At 42.2% G+C, this 15,988-nt stretch overlaps 3 protein-coding genes across 3 annotated transcripts; 2 read left to right on the plus strand and 1 right to left on the minus strand.

Moving 5' to 3' along the window:
• The first annotated feature begins 89 nt into the window (after positions 1 to 89).
• On the plus strand, positions 90 to 3,287 carry snrpd1 (small nuclear ribonucleoprotein D1 polypeptide). Its single transcript, XM_020090377.2, has 4 exons — positions 90 to 258; positions 1,140 to 1,216; positions 2,416 to 2,607; positions 3,072 to 3,287. Exons 1-4 carry the CDS (start codon positions 245 to 247, stop codon positions 3,146 to 3,148), a joined length of 360 nt encoding a protein of 119 aa, XP_019945936.1. The 5' UTR covers positions 90 to 244; the 3' UTR covers positions 3,149 to 3,287.
• A 1,127-nt stretch (positions 3,288 to 4,414) lies between these two features.
• Positions 4,415 to 7,368, plus strand: ggcta (gamma-glutamylcyclotransferase a). The gene is made up of 4 exons (XM_020090494.2): positions 4,415 to 4,696; positions 5,912 to 6,057; positions 6,169 to 6,301; positions 6,835 to 7,368. The coding sequence occupies exons 1-4, from the start codon at positions 4,493 to 4,495 to the stop codon at positions 6,958 to 6,960; spliced, it is 609 nt and encodes a 202-aa protein (XP_019946053.1). The 5' UTR covers positions 4,415 to 4,492; the 3' UTR covers positions 6,961 to 7,368.
• A 520-nt stretch (positions 7,369 to 7,888) lies between these two features.
• adnp2b (ADNP homeobox 2b) lies at positions 7,889 to 14,245 on the minus strand. The gene is made up of 4 exons (XM_020090861.2): positions 13,700 to 14,245; positions 12,752 to 12,873; positions 11,740 to 11,844; positions 7,889 to 11,546 (listed from the first exon to the last, which is right to left on the minus strand). The coding sequence occupies exons 2-4, from the start codon at positions 12,857 to 12,859 to the stop codon at positions 8,838 to 8,840; spliced, it is 2,922 nt and encodes a 973-aa protein (XP_019946420.1). The 5' UTR covers positions 12,860 to 12,873; positions 13,700 to 14,245; the 3' UTR covers positions 7,889 to 8,837.
• Positions 14,246 to 15,988: the final 1,743 nt, after the last annotated feature.

Consider the following 15,988-nt stretch of genomic DNA (forward strand, 5'->3'; position numbering starts at 1 on the left):
AGTTGTGAAGTTATAAATAAGTTATAAATATGATACAGTTGTGAAGAAAGTGTTGTTATGTCCTGACTCCACCAGTAGGCGGCGGTGTGGTTCGACGAGACGCCTCCTCTTCCTCGTCTCGCGGTATTTACGTCACATCCCCGCGACGGATACGTGAACAGAACGTCAGCGGCCTGAGTGTAAAACCAGCGTCGTAATTTTTTTCTCATCGGTGGAGGATTCGTTGTCTCAGTCCATCACCATCATGAAACTGGTCAGGTACGTGGACACAGAGACATTCTGTCTGTGCAGCTCCGAGGTTAAAAATGGAGAAAAGTGCAGAGACGCCGGAGGATGGATGCGGATGTTCGGAGTGAGGCGGGAAGCGGAATGAATGGAGGCTGGTCCCGGGCTCCTCTCTGCTGCTCGCTCTCTCCGGGCTCCGACACCAATCCACTCATAGAACCACACACAGTCTCACACACAACTTGTGTTTTTTATTTATTATCGAGCCTCTGTCTTCCTTCAGCGTTTGTTTGCTAACTAGCTTAAATTAGCATCAACATGAAGCTTTAAATCACTCAAGGGCCTCGTCTCCTGTTGGATTTAAACTTAACTCACACTTTAATTAACTTGTTCTCATTAATAATAATGTGAGTTTTAAAAGTAGTTGTAGCTCTTTGTTTATATAAAATCGAGGCCCCGCTTCGCCCGTGCACGCTATTGTTTTGGTGCTGTTAGCTCCACGGCTAACGGCTAAACCTAGCTACCCCCAGGTTAAAGGCACAGTGTGTAGAATTTAGTGACATCTAGTGTTGAAATTGCATGTTGCAGCTTAGTACCCCTCTCCCCACCCTTTCCTTCCAAACATGAAAAAGAGCCTGTTTAATTTGTCTAGTCTGGACTGATGGGAAAAAAACATGGCGGCCTCTATAGAGAGGACCCCCCATGATGTAAATATATAGTATTAAAACATAAAGGGCCATTTTTGGTCTAAAGAAAACTACAAGTCATACAACTTAGATGAAACGAACTAGTGAAAACATCATGAGGATTATTCTGCATTAGACATCTGCCTTAATCTTACACACTGGACCTGGAAACTCGCTCCAGGGTGCTGAGATTTGTGTTGTGAGCTCATTCGATGATTCCTCTCTCAGGTTTTTGATGAAGCTCAGCCATGAGACGGTCACTATCGAACTGAAGAATGGAACCCAGGTCCACGGCACCATCACAGGTGAGTGTAGTTTGCTGCAGCATGAAGATGTGTTGATCTTTATAAACTGCAACAAAGCTTATTTGTGGAGTTCAGGCTTAATGACTCATGTTATTTTGCTGGTGTTGTGTGATTAACAAACAGGCAAATTAATATGCAACAGCTGAAGGTTCTGCATGCAAACACAATTATCCTGCTCATCTAGTTGTGATGATTTAACTGTGACCAGTCGTGTCTGGTTGTGTTGGAAATGTGCTTTGCCAGATTACAGATGATCTCCCTCTGTACTGATTGATTGTGATAACTGTGTGTTCAAGTCATGTTTGGTAAAGACCACACACGAATGCATAAAATGCATATTGCTCCTGTGGTGACATCCCAGTGTCTGTAAGCTCCGGTGTTCAGATTTGACTCAAAATGACGTCATTTAAATTTATGTTTTTAGCCTAAATGTCCTGATTTTCTCCTCTGGAGCTGCTTTCGCTCTTGGATCACAGTGAACATTTAGGCTAGAAGTAAAGTGTAACTGACCTTGTTTCAAGTTGAATTTGAATGCTGGAAAAATAAATATGAATCCAACAGGGTTTAAAAAAAAAAAAAAAATAAAGATCAGTTCTTTGTGTGAGTGATTAGAAAACATCAGAGGAGCAGAGTCACTTGTTGACCTGCGCAGAGTACCTACGTTCATTCATCCTGTGGGTCAATATAGCTGAATTACTTATACTTTTCTCATTGCTTTCTCTGTCATGAGACCTGGCTTTCCAGCTTACATTCATACTATGCATTTGTGATGTTACATGATCTTTTACAGCTGAATTCAGTGACTCACTGTAGCACAAATGAAGTTGATACATCACACAAGTTTTTGTACAAGTTTGACTAGTTTGCCATGTTGCATGTGTCCATTCACTCATAAAGCTCAACTGTGTGTTTGTTTGTGCAATAACACAATTGGCTTGACACGTGTCCTGGTTTGGTTGTTATAAAGATGGCATTTTGGGAAGAGAGACAGGATATTTGTCATACAACCATAATCTGTGGTCTTATAGACTTTGTTTTAAGATTCTTTGATTGATGTGTCTCCCCCATCATAATGTCTCAGGTCAACTGAAGTAGTACACAGAAGTCGTCTTATTGCTCGTCATTGTTTTGCCCGTTTGTGATCGCAGGATTCGTGTGTTCATCATCGCATGTTTGGCCCTCTTCTATTTCTCATGTAGGTGTCGACGTTAGCATGAACACTCATCTGAAGGCTGTGAAAATGACCCTGAAAAACAGAGAGCCCACTCAGCTCGAGTCTCTTAGTATCCGTGGCAACAACATTCGCTACTTCATCCTGCCCGACAGCCTTCCACTGGACACCCTACTGGTCGACATCGAGCCAAAGATCAAGTCCAAGAAGAGGGAAGCAGGTGAGTGTGGCAGAAATGACAAAGGCCAACAAAAACATAAGAACACCACATCACTCTTGTCTTTGTATTTTGTGAATTGCGTTGTGTTTGTAGTTTAGAGAATCGTTCATGCAGATACTTTAATTTTTGCACATTGTGATGTTTCTGAGGGATGTCAGTCTGACCCCTTTCATTCACAAGTGTAAGAATTATATCACCACACAACTGTTGATATTGTGAGTGCAAACTGTCCACTCACTCCATTATGTGTTTGTATATTTCTAATGGTCCCTGATATCAATGTCCTGCACGTTGATCATAAAGATAGGAAAAATAAAAGTTAAAATTTGAGCTGTGCATGTCTGGCTCCTGTATCTAGTTTTACATTGTTGCGGTCTAATCGTTGACTGACCTACGTCAATAATTCATTGATATGCTGGTGAAAGTTTGACGAACGTGCTGACTGTTACCGTCTTGTCCCTTAGTGGCTGGCCGTGGACGAGGCAGAGGACGAGGTCGTGGCAGAGGAAGGGGACGAGGCCGAGGCGGTCCAAGGAGATGAGCACCAGGCTGTACAGTTGCTTTTCACCTCCCAGCTGTTTGTACAGGATTTTTTTTCTCAGAGGAAACCTTTTTTGAATTTCAATGTCTTTTCTTTATTTTTCCTTTTTGTATATTAAAAGTGCTTCTTATGAAGAGGATCAACTTGACTGTGTGCGTTATTACAGCATTGTTGACTTGCTGTTTTGTTATCCAGTCAGATACTTTTTGTTTTCTTACTGTTTTCATTACATGACTAAATAAAGTGTCTTTGAATAGAAATGTTTTCCATGAGTAATGTTACAAAAACTGGGAAAATGCCAGAGATAAATAATAGCTGTGGTAACATGGTTAACACATTTACGTTAACTTCTGATTGTGGTCAAAATGAAAAGTGAATCCTAAAACTTCACATGTGCATGGTTAGATGTCTATATGGTCATATTATTATCGGACACTTGGTTTATTCACTGTATTTGAAATGGTGAGTAATAATGATTTCTGCTGGGTCTTTAAGGATTTAGGCCTCAAATGTCGTTCATATATGATCATATATCACATCCTAGGTCCTTCACATATTTAGGTCAGTGTTGTGATAACATGGAATATTGAGGGTTATTCTCTACCAAGATACTTTACCTTGTCTTCAATTATGGGGAAGTGTAATCCAGAAACTAACATTACATGGTTTTGTTGTTTTACTAAGGTTCATCCCTTATGGTCTTGAAAAGTTCATATTGAACTAGTTGAAACCTGCAGAAACCTGTGTCACATCTGGACCTGTGTCTTATTGATGCAGTTATGTGGCCTTTAACCAACGGAATGGCTCTGACTGCATAATTCAGTTCATTCAGAGGTTAGAAGGTCTGATTGATCCAGACTCCCAGGGAGCAGCACTTAACCTGAAGTAAGCAAATACAATTCAGAAGGGTTTGAATGGACTTGATGGATGGATCAAACAATAGGTTGCATCATAATATAAGACTTTACTGTCACTGTAAAAGTTACAACAAAATTAAAAGCTGCTTGACTCATTTAAAGTTAAAATAAAAACAAGTATTAAGATAGTAAAAGTAAGAATGTACAGAATTGACATATAAGGTCAAGACTCAAATTTATAGAGAAACACCAAAGTTCCCAGAATGGCAGCAGCCTGACTGATATAGCGCCACCTACAGGCGGCATGAGCAGACAGCTGGTGTGGTACTTCCTCTTTAAATCAATTCTATGGGCGTTTCTCTACACGTGACTCTGTGCTGTGGTTGGCTGACACGTTTTAAACGGTCCTTATAACCGACCAATGGTTTCGATGGTTTGGTCGAGTGGCCGCTGGGAGTTGTAGTCCTGTAGACATGAACCTGCACCGATGAGCACAGACATATGTCCACTGACGGTGCTTCACACATCCTGTCTGTCCTCCTTTGTCCGCGGACACCTGGCTGAGCAGAGACACACCAACATGGCCGCTCTCGATCAGTTCATGTATTTCGCCTTCGGGAGCAACCTGTTGAGGCAGAGGCTGCAGCTGTCGAACCCCTCTGCCATGTTCTGCTGCACCGCTCGACTCAAGGTAACCGAGGGGGCTTTCACCCACTCATGTCGCGTTCAGACAGGTCCAAACCGCCTTTGTTGGGTTTTCGTGTTCTGTTGAGTGTGCGCCGCAAATATATAACAATGATAATGAATACAGAAATAATTAGTCAGGTCGACTTCTGCTGTGATTAACATGTAATTGCTCCAATAGTCATCTTATTGCTCGTCAATAAAATGCTTGTCGTGTGTGTGTCATGTCGTTGTTGGTTTTTACGTCACATTGTCGTTCTGACGTCACTCTCAACACCATGTCTGAAAGCAGCAGTGAATGACCGGATATCATTCTGAAATGTTCGCAGCAGCGCCCCCTGGTAAAATGTTCTAATTTCTAATCACCATCGTCCACTGTCTGTTTATATTAAAACATCATTAACAATGAGTTTAGTTGCACTCGCATGTAGAACTTGTAGTTTGGCTTTTTTGAAGACTAATTGTACTGTAATGATTCGTGTTGTTCTGGGTTTGTACCCTCATGGTTGATTTGTATTTACTTCTTTTTTTATCTGACATAGTGTTTTAAAAGGGTTTGCTGCACAGTGAGTTCTGATGGTATGTATTATTGACATGATGATCCATAGATGTGATTATAATGAGGTAACGAACAGATATAAGGTCATTTGATTCTGTATCTGTATCACCAACTCTGACTCATTTACAGTATTTTGGCTGTTGATTGATGAGCACAAACCGAATAATATAATAGACAAATAAACAATGCCCCTCATTTATATATAATATGATGTTATTATTTCATGTCTAATATTGGTCCTCTTAAATGATGAGACTGTTGAGTTACCCCCCCCCCCATTAAACCGGCTGCAACAACAGGGTCTGACACCAACAGCAGAACAGTCCTGCTGGGACTCGGCTGAAAACACAAACATAGCAGCTCTTTACATCTACAGTGGAATAAAAGGCATTATGTTTAAAATGCACACATCACAGTCTTTTGTCCCCCATGGGTGTGTGTGTGTTAGTGTCTTTGTCATAGGACACCTTTGTGAGAGTAAAGACCAGTTGAGGACAGCTTGTCCAATTAGAGATAAAAACTATACCATTTGGGAAAAAGCTGATTTTTAGAAGGTTAGGATTTAGTCGAGAAGTGGTTATGATTGTGGAAAGTCTCCAGGAAATAAATGCAAGTGTAAGTTAACTATGGAATTTGTGTGTGTGTGTGTGTGTTTGTGTACAGGACTACAAGTTGAGCTTTGGCCTGTGGAAGAAACACGTGGAGAACTCTTGGCACGGCGGAGTGGCCACCATCCAGTTCTGTCCAGGCGCTGAAGTGTGGGGGGTGGTTTGGGCTTTGAACAATGAAAACCTCACAAGCCTCGACAAGTGAGACACACACACACACACACACATCAAAACACAGCTGTTACATCAGTTCCATAGCTGATATTTGTCATTATAAGTGACACTGCATGTTTCCTCCTCCTGTGACCTTAGCCAGGAAGGAGTGAGGGAGGGGATTTACTCGCCACTCGAGGTTTCCGTGGAAACAGACGAAGGGCTGATGCTCTGCAGGACATACCAGATGAAATCTTTCCACGCCTGCCCCCCCTCTCCTCAGTACAAACAGGTTTGTGTCCACAAAACACAGATTCAAAAATAACATACTTGTAATGACACATGACAAATCCTCTGAGCTGCTTTCAGACCTGAAGTCCAGACATCCTGAACTTTTCAAAGGGGAAGCAAGTGAGAAGGCAAATGTTCGAATCAGTTGCTCTGGACATTTTCCGGAACCTTCGATGCCAGTGCCAGAATACAATGTCAGGACAATGTGAGAATGGAGCAGGAAAATGTTTCGAAAATCTACAGCGAGTGAACGGGCGTGTCGTTAATGTTTCAAAACTGAAAGAATACAAATATCTCAAGATGAGCAAGAGGCAAGAACCAGACAAAGATCTCAACTTCCTGTTGTGAACGCGTCTGACACCAACAATCTCTTGCTGTGTTCTTCATGTGTGAAAGACAAACTCTGGAAAATGTCCGCACCTAATTTACCAGACTTTTCTGAAGTTCATGTATGAAAACAGCTTTGCTAAGGAGATTAATCTTTTTAATTGTTTTATTTACCAAACGTCCCTCTCGCTTGTGTTTCATTATTAGGTGGTGTGTCTGGGTGCGGAGGAGAACGGCCTCCCAGAGGAGTACAGGAAGAGGCTGGAGGTGATTCAAACCAACAACTATAGTGGCCCCTCTATCCTCGATCAAATCAGAACACCTGTCAAATAAAAATTTACAAGTTTAAAAAAGAGCTAATGATAGGACCTTGTGATTTCACTTTACAGCAATTTCTAGGGCTTTCATTCATATCATATTCATCAAGACGTATGTAAAGTTCAAATGAAATAATAAGGGGACGATGAAGTCTGGAGACAGATCTAGTAAGTGGAGCTGGATTTTAGATTTTTTTGTCAAACTACTATTTTAGGTCAAGACCAACTGGCAGCACTGTGGCCAGACGATAATAATGCATGCTGTCAATAATGAGACATTTGGCTGGACCCTCATGTTCTTACTTTCTGAGATGTACAGAGACACACGTATTTGATTTTAGAGCTGAGATAATGGGTGAGTGAACTGTATGAAACTGTATGAAGCATATGTGTTTCTCAGGGGAATATTAAACACTAAAAACACCTCAATGTTGCCAGCCTCTTATTGCACTGACTTCATTTTGACTTGACTTTCTCTTCTGTATTTTGCTCATATACATTTTTTTTCTTTCGAGAATTAGGTCATATTATTAAGGATTAAGTCGTAAAAAAGTTGTAATATTACGAGAATAAAGTTGTGGTTTAATTTGAATATGAGAATAAAGTTGTAATCTTTTCAAAATCCTGAAATGTATAATTTGCTGTTGATGAACCAATCTATTCGCCACATTCCTCATTTTAACTGATCGTTCCCCTCTAAAATGTATCCTTAAATTACAACTTTATTCTTGTAATATTATGAAAATACAACTTTATTCGTATGACTTTAAACTCCCTCTTCAAGTCGCCCTAGTACTCCGTCGTACTGTTCTGTTTCTGCCGATAAATGCATCAGAAGTGACCTGAAGTTTTTTTCAGTCAGCTGCATGTTAAAGATACATCTGAGGCCTTTAACACAGCTTGAGTACAAATAATATATATTTAAGAGAAAAAGTAATGAATGATTCATGTAAAAAGGAACCACTTTATTCTTTACAACACAGTGGTCTTGGACAGAATGAGGACTTTGACCTCTCCCTACAATTTTGAACCTCTAGGATTTATAGAAAATACAAGTAAAAAAAAAAGAAAACAGGAGAACCAAAGATATACAGTGAAAGAATCAACACCCGATGACATCTATGTTCTGTTGTTTCTACTATGCAACTGTGTAGACTTCCTCACAATGGCACATATCATAATTTCACCTGACAGTAAAAGAAAAGATCAAGCAAGCCTCATGATTCAATTGAGATTAATAATAGTAATAACCATGTTTTTGACAATTCTGGGAATCAAGCAAGAACGTCCACCTTAAAAATTTATAGGAGCTGGTGAGCAAAACACATGCCCCCCCCCTTAAACTGTCAATACGAAGATGGAAACCGTGAAAAAACTGAAATAATAAAGCCGTGCACATGAATGAAATAGGTCCAATATGTTACAAAAAAGGAAAAACAGAAAAAGCATAATAACTGAACTCTAGATGGAGTTGTGCACTTAAGTTTTAATATTAGAAGATAAGAACTGAAATCACACTTTTTACAAAGGGTTTAAATAAAGGGTGAAAAAAGCAGCTACCAGGCACAAGTCAGTGATTATGTTGAAGTCAGTAGATTGAATAATGTAACCAGCGAAATACTGTTGTATACATCTGTATCTTCAATATGCTTATATATATTATATATTAGGGAGTATCACAGCATTACTCTGGTTGTGTGGAAATAATGTTATGGGCCACTGACAACATTCTAAAGTCAAATGAAACACTATTAATGATGGCTACTTGAAGAAACTGCTCTCATGTACAGGTGTACGTTAGGAAATACACTGTTCAACTCTTCCAGTGACGGTCAACACAAAAGGCCATTGTTAAAGTATCAGGGTTCAATCAGAGGGGTCGGCCCCCTGAACTCATTCCATCGGCTCCACCTCCTCTGCAACTTTCTCATTTCCGCCCACATCCATCGGTTCTGGTACGTCCTCATTGTTCACCACCTGCGCCGTTTTACTGACGTGCGGCTGCTCTGTGGGTTCGGCGGGCCGCTGTTCTGGGATGAGCAGGTTGTGCTTGAGTTTCCTCACTTCGGTCATGTTGAAGCCCAGGAGAATGGCGGGGCTGTTCCTCTTGAGGCTTTTCATGCACTTACTGCGCTTCTTGCTGAAGAGGGCCGCCAACTCCGGCTTGGTGAGAGAAAGCCTCTTGCACAGCTCTTCCGTCTCCGCTCTGTTGGCGTATGGGTTTAAGTTGAAGTATTTAGATATGAAGTCTCTGCGCTCGTCACCACTGCGGCGATCAACTGGGGTCGGCTCCAAAGCCAGCTTCACCGCAGGGTCGTTTTGGACCTCAGGCTCCGGCAGAGGCAACAGCTTTTCCTGCTCCCGTTTCTTGCGTATGGCCGCCTTTACCTCTCTTTCTCGTTTGCTGTCCTCCATGACCTGCTTCAGCGCAGCCTCCAGCCGCTTCTTTGACAGCTGCTCCTCTGCAGTTTCTGCAGGTGCAGGTCGAATCGCACGAGTTGGAGTTATAGTTGCTGGAGCCTGTTTCATAGTCAGCCTTTGTGGCATTTGGAGAAAGTAGAGCCCGGACGGCTGAATGATCTGCTGAACTGGTTTTGGAGGCTGCGGTGGTGGTGCTGTAGGTTTGGGTGGCTGTGGTTGTTTTGGTGAACACCGGCATCGCTGAATGTGGAGCATCACAGCCTGCTGGGTGACCTTCCCTGTGTACACTCCATTGCAGTATATGCACTTGAAAGCCTCGGTCTTGAGGATGGCATGGATAGTAGGAGCAACAAAGTGTTTCTGTTTCAGATGCTGCAGGTGTTTGGTTTCGTTTGGGAACTTTTCATCACAGAAGGGACAGTACATGCTGTTGATTTTTACAGGAGCTGAACAGATTTCTGACTGGCTGCTGGGCTGCAACTTAAAGAAGATCAGGTCGAGCGTACTTGTGACCAGGGCAAGATTGACCTCCGTGTCTCCGAGGATCTCTTTTGGTGCAGTGGTGTGGACGTCAAAGTAAGGGAATAGGATTCCTCCGACACCTTTTGAGTAGACCCTGAACTTCTGCCTTAGGAAATCACAGTATGCTTTGCTTGAAGGATTGTGCTGCTTCACATGCTCAGCAAGTTGTTTGATTGAGTAGAACAAGGCTGAGCAGTACAAACAATGCAGGCCATGCAGCAAGTGTTGGAAGACGCTCTTCTCTGAGAGAAGAATTTTGCATGTTAGGCATTTGACAGTTTTGTCTGGCATTTTCTTAAGGAATGCTGCTCGTGCTGCCAAACTTTCTGACTTGGAGGTGAGGGATTTTGTCTGATGGGCGACCTCTGTGTGAATGTCAAACACGTTGGAAGGGAAAAGTTCATTACAGAGGGGACAGGTAATCCATTTCTTAGTTTGTGGTACGGAGTTACTTGTTTGCTCTACAGCCTTGAGAGGGGTACTTGTGCTCTGAGAGACGGGCATCGCTCCCTGCAGTGGAGCAAACGTGTATGTGGGCATGCCGTTCACCCTGTTGCCGGTTGGGATCAGGTGATTCAGCAGGGACTGTGAAGTCAGCATGGTGCCTTGTAGGTTGATTTGATTTGTTGACGCATTTTGTGCAACCACGGCAGGCTTAGGTACAGCTCCAGCTGCCATGTTGGCCTGCACTCCTGACGGAACCAGGATCTGCTGTGCTTGTGGAGTCTGATGTGGTTGGGCAGAAGCCTGAGCTAGAACCATTGGTGCCTGTTTCAGAGACACAGTAGACACTGTGGGAAGCTGGAGCATGGACGGTCCTTGGGGTAAAGTACCTCGAAGCGCTATCGTGGCACCAGGCTGAAGCAGACCTTTAGCTTCGGCACTAGCTAGCTGCACTAGTGCCGATGCTTGAGGGGGCAGGAAAGCTTGGTTTGTTCCAGGGGCACAGATCAGAGTAGTTGTGTTTGTACTTCCTTGCAGTTGCTGTAATGTCACCACAGTCCCAGCAGGTTGGCCATTAGCTGGTAAAACCAAGGACTTACTGTTGAATATTTGAGCTTGCTGTAATTTCGGAGAGATACTTGGGAATGTCAGAAACACACCATTTCCATTGGGTGTTGGTTTAATGGTGTAGTTCTTGTTCTCGTGAATCAGGCTCTGCACTTGTGTGCTGACTGAATAATGCGACGGCTCAACCAGCATGTGATGCAACATTTGGTCTAGATTCCCCGTGTTCACCTTACACACTTTGCAGCAGTAGATCTTTACAGACGTATTTCCTTGAATATTTAATCTGTAACCTATATACTGTTCTGCCAAACTGTCCAAGTGCTTGAGAATAATGTGCTTCTTCATCGCAAAGATCGAAGAGTTTGGAAATCCACATCTTCGACACTGATACCTCTCGTTTCCGCGATGGGTGAGTAAAGACGGGTCCCTTTGTGATTGTATTTGGGTGGCGAGTTTGGCGTGGAAGAGCAGCATGTGCCTCTTGACGACCTTGGGGTGGCTGATGAAGAGGCACTGGGAACAGGGCGCCAGCGCGCAGAATGACTGAACATATCCGTGGCAGCGGGAGACGTGACTCCTGAAGTTGTAGATGTTTTGTGACGAGTACTTGCAGAGGTTACAACACAGCGAGTGGGACCGATAAGGCCACTGAACAGAAAGAAAAAGTCAGTTAATATCTCACTGAATCATCATCTGTGCATTAACATTCTCACCAACCTACAAATCTGACACAATATGGAATAAATACTCCACTGACATGAGGTATTCATTACTTAACAGTTACTCAATCTAGCAAATAATCTGTTGTTGGTGATATTTTGTTGATGCGTGTCACATTCACCTTTTTCTGTAGTCTCGTACTGTATCCATCTGTAAAATCAATCCACTTGGTTTCATGAAAGACCTCCTCTTCTTCTTCGTTTGTCTCAGTCTTTTCATTAAGGTCCTGACAGTAAACACACAAACAATGATTTAGCATAAGAAACAGTACAATGTAAAACATGCAAAATCAAACATTCAAAATGGTAATTAAGAAAATTAAAAGCAACAAAGGGGGGATGCATACCCTAAGCCTGCTGTATATACCCCAATCAGGTAACATTAACTGCTAACTTCCACAAATGATACTTTGGGTTTCATGTAATATGATGTTCTAGGACAACGAGTTTCACTTTGCAAAAACTAAAGACAGGCTTGTTTGTGGAGAAAAACTCAAAAACCATATGGTTAACAGTAACGTTATCCCAGCAGTGAATCATTTATACAATGTAGTGATGAATGATTGGTTGCTCTCAACAAGCAGACGATCATGTCTCTAATCTGTAGCAAAAGTTCAACCTAATTACACAATGTGACAATTTCCTGTCTGCTTCATGATGTCACTTATCACAGTAAATCATCTAATAAAAATATACAGAAATATCAAAATGCATGAAAATATCTCACAAGTATCATATTAACATTAACACAACCTCTCCATTGAGTAGTCCTGCTCATGGATTTGTGACCTTTCCCACATTGGACGAATTCTACAGAAAATCTGCCAGTAGACATGACATCATATTACCCAACTCCCCCCTCCTGTTGCCATAACAACCCAATAGAAAACCCTGTGAGCATCTTTCTTTAATGTATCAAATTTAAATCTCTACAATAAAAGATTAACAAGAAACTGATACTATTTTTAAACTGTAAAGTGGTTGATGCTGCAATTGGATTAGAGTTGATTGGATTAATAGCTGACATTACAAATCAATGACTGAACATGATTTTATCAACTGAAATCAACTTTCTTTAATACCTTACCATTATTCATCTGTAATCAACTGAACCCTGAATACAACTCTACATACCTTCAGCAGGTTTTGACAATCCTCCAGGCCAATCTCAGAAAGGATGTTCTTTACCGCCTTGCGCGCCTTTCTTATCTTCTCAATGTTTCCAACTGGAACCTGATACATTTTACCTCACAGGCCTGATAGGACACAAATGGAAATTGGGACGGAGCATGAATACACAGTTATTACAACGCTATGATAAATATCCTTTGACTAAATAATGTATGTTCACATTTAAGGCACATTCGAATACATGTGACAGTGGGGTCACAGGACAGTAACCACTCTTTCAGTATGGTAACTTAATTTTACAATTTGTGACGCTGCTGTAGATTCAGCTGTTTAATGAAGAAGACTGTAGAAATAAAAGATTAGAGTTAAACAGGAAATGGAAAATACTGGGAACAAAAGGTGAAGGGAGACACAATAGTTAATCCATGCTGTATGTTGGTGTGTGTGTGTGTATAAACCTACAAGGCAACATCAATTTGATTTCATCTAATCATAGTTAGAAATAACTTTGTGAAATGTTCAGCATGCTGCTCATAAAATGACAAAAAGGACAAAACCATCAATTTACTGTAGTCACTGTCAATAACTAGTGAAATAATAAACTGTAGCATTAGGATCATCCTCATTAAGATCAAAACTTTCCTGTACAAATATCAAACCACAACATGCCTCTTCACAAATCACAGTAACACAACAGTTGTTGTGCAACAGCTGATTCCACTACGAGCCTCTGCATGAATAATAAATGAATACTCGCACTTCACTGAGATAAGATGAGAACTTGTATTCAGTTAACTGTGTGTGTTTGGACCAGTCACCACCTATGCTAACCCTGCTGTGTCTATGAACGTGCGTCTGTGTCAGCGTGTGTTGCCCACATCGGGGTCACCACAGCAGCGGGTCAGTGATCGGGACACGCCGCCTCCTCCTCGGCCCCGCACGGATATTTACCTTCGTCTTATTCCCGTGAACGTTGGATCTGACAGGTTCCACCGATCCCCACTTCCACCGGCCTGCGTGTGTGTGCGTGAGTGTGCGTAAGTGTGTGTGTGTGTGTGTGTGTGTGTGTGTGTGTGTGTCGACAAGCTGCGTCCGCTGCCCCCGCCGCGCGCGCACACTCATCCGAGCAGCATCCTCCGGTCACACATACGCGCGCGCACGCCTTCAGGAGAATGCGCAATGTTTACGAATCACCTGCGATGTTACGTTAATGTCTCCGCCGCTTTTGTCCCTTTCTTCCTCTACTGAGGAAAAAATATGGCGCACAAGTTCAGGATCTGACGTAGCCGTGCTAATTTGCATACAGCACAAACTGACCAATGGGAGGCGCGTCAGCCTAAAAACAGAATAACTTTTTTATTCCTCCGCCGCCACTGTCACACGCTCATCCGGGGTCTCCAGGTGATGCCTTTCATCCTCCACTCTGCGCCTTTCATGTGATTAGTGACCTGTCCATCGGGTTTTTGGTCATTACACCACATGGCTAGGCCGGGGGGCGTGGCTCCTGCGACCCCTACTGGACGTCACGTGGCACGTGACCAAGGTGGACCAATGAGATGTCAAGTAACTGAGCTAAATGGGCGGTCCCTCAATCATGATGTCATCTCATGCCATTTTGTTAGCCTATAGCATCGACCCACCATTTTGATCAGAGAGGGAGTGGAAATTAAAGTTAGAAGTACCTGGGCTAGCATAGCGTAAAAGTTAGAACTTTGGGATACATTTATTGATCAGAAAACTTCAAACAGCTAGCAATGGCCGGAAAGCCATTTTTTGCCATAGCATTGCTAAGTTTAAAATTTTCATGTGCAGTCATAGTTTTGCCCACTTGTGGGTCGATTAAAAACATTTTTCAATTAGCAATCTAATACTCTGCCTTCTCACTTGACTACTTGCAGAAATGTTCACTTTCGTACAAATTTAGCGAAGCCACACGTTAGAATCACAGCCTTCACTTTGTTTGAAGAGGGATCATCAATTTATTAAAGTGTCAGTGTGACGGTATGCCAATCCAAAGCTTCTCCGAGGTGCACTGGTGAATTACGATTTACGGCATTGCAAAACAACAGGACCATTTGTTCAGTCACAAATCCGTTTATCACCTACTACACAGTAGCACAAGCACTTCCATTCCTTTATACCTACGAATTTTTGTGCCATAACTCATTACGATTCTTTCACACAGTCATTAATCATCTATCAACTTTAAATTTGACTGTTGAAAAGGTTCAGCTTTTCAGTGTTGGGTGTGATACAACGATTCAGTTCAACATTTGATGGATAAGGTCACGTCAGCCCTCTGGTCATGCAACGTAAACTAGGATGATGGGATTTTCTGGGCAAAAGGAGATTTGACACATACATGTCACCGATCACTGCACTAAGTGTTTCTTACCAGGAGTCGTCTCCCAAAGGTGATGTCAGGGCGACTCAGTTAGATTACGTCATCTCTGAACCTGCTCAGTAGTGAATAAGGGATTTTTTTACAGCAAGATTCCCTCTTGACCAAGGTTATGCAATTAACCAATCAGAGAGCCACCAAAATGCATTCCTACTCTGTCACCCTGAGCAGGCTGTGAATCAAGAACTCCTCAAGCATGTAACTGCGACTCCATCACTGTGTTGTGACGTCCTTTGCTGAGTGAGTGCTTTGTTCCTGGCAGTCTAATAAATCAGCTTTTATTCATCATCATCGCCACCTCGATCAAATACAGAGTGACCACTTCTGCTATGTACTGTGCGCTCACTCAGCCCATGATGACATGTAGTGAGTGCCAGTCTATAGTGGCTGAGACATGAATGGAGGTATAACAACTCCTCTTAAAGAAGGGATTCCTTCTCTGGTTATCCTCTCTCCCATATAACACACAGGAAATGTTTCCGTGGCAATAGTTCATAAAGATTATGGAGAAATCAATGGCATCATTTTGCTGACATCAGACACGTGTGCAAACATTTTCCTTGATATTTTCTACTCTAATGATCTTGAGGTTCAGAATGAGTAATGGCTAAAGACATCTAGTGCAATATTTGGGACTGGCAATATGGTAATGTCAAGATTAGCTCTTAACAGTTAGATGAGGATAGAAGCTAGAGAACACAGGTGAGAGCTGACTGAACATGTTTATTTAGACTCAAACTTAAATCTCCACTTTACTCACTGTTAGCTTTATTTTCACTGCTAGCTCTCTTTGATTGCTGAGTTGCAAATGCGTGTTTAGTATCAAAAAGGCTTCAGCA

This window comes from Paralichthys olivaceus, chromosome 20 (assembly GCF_024713975.1).
Source record: "Paralichthys olivaceus isolate ysfri-2021 chromosome 20, ASM2471397v2, whole genome shotgun sequence".
NCBI lineage: Eukaryota > Metazoa > Chordata > Actinopteri > Pleuronectiformes > Paralichthyidae > Paralichthys > Paralichthys olivaceus.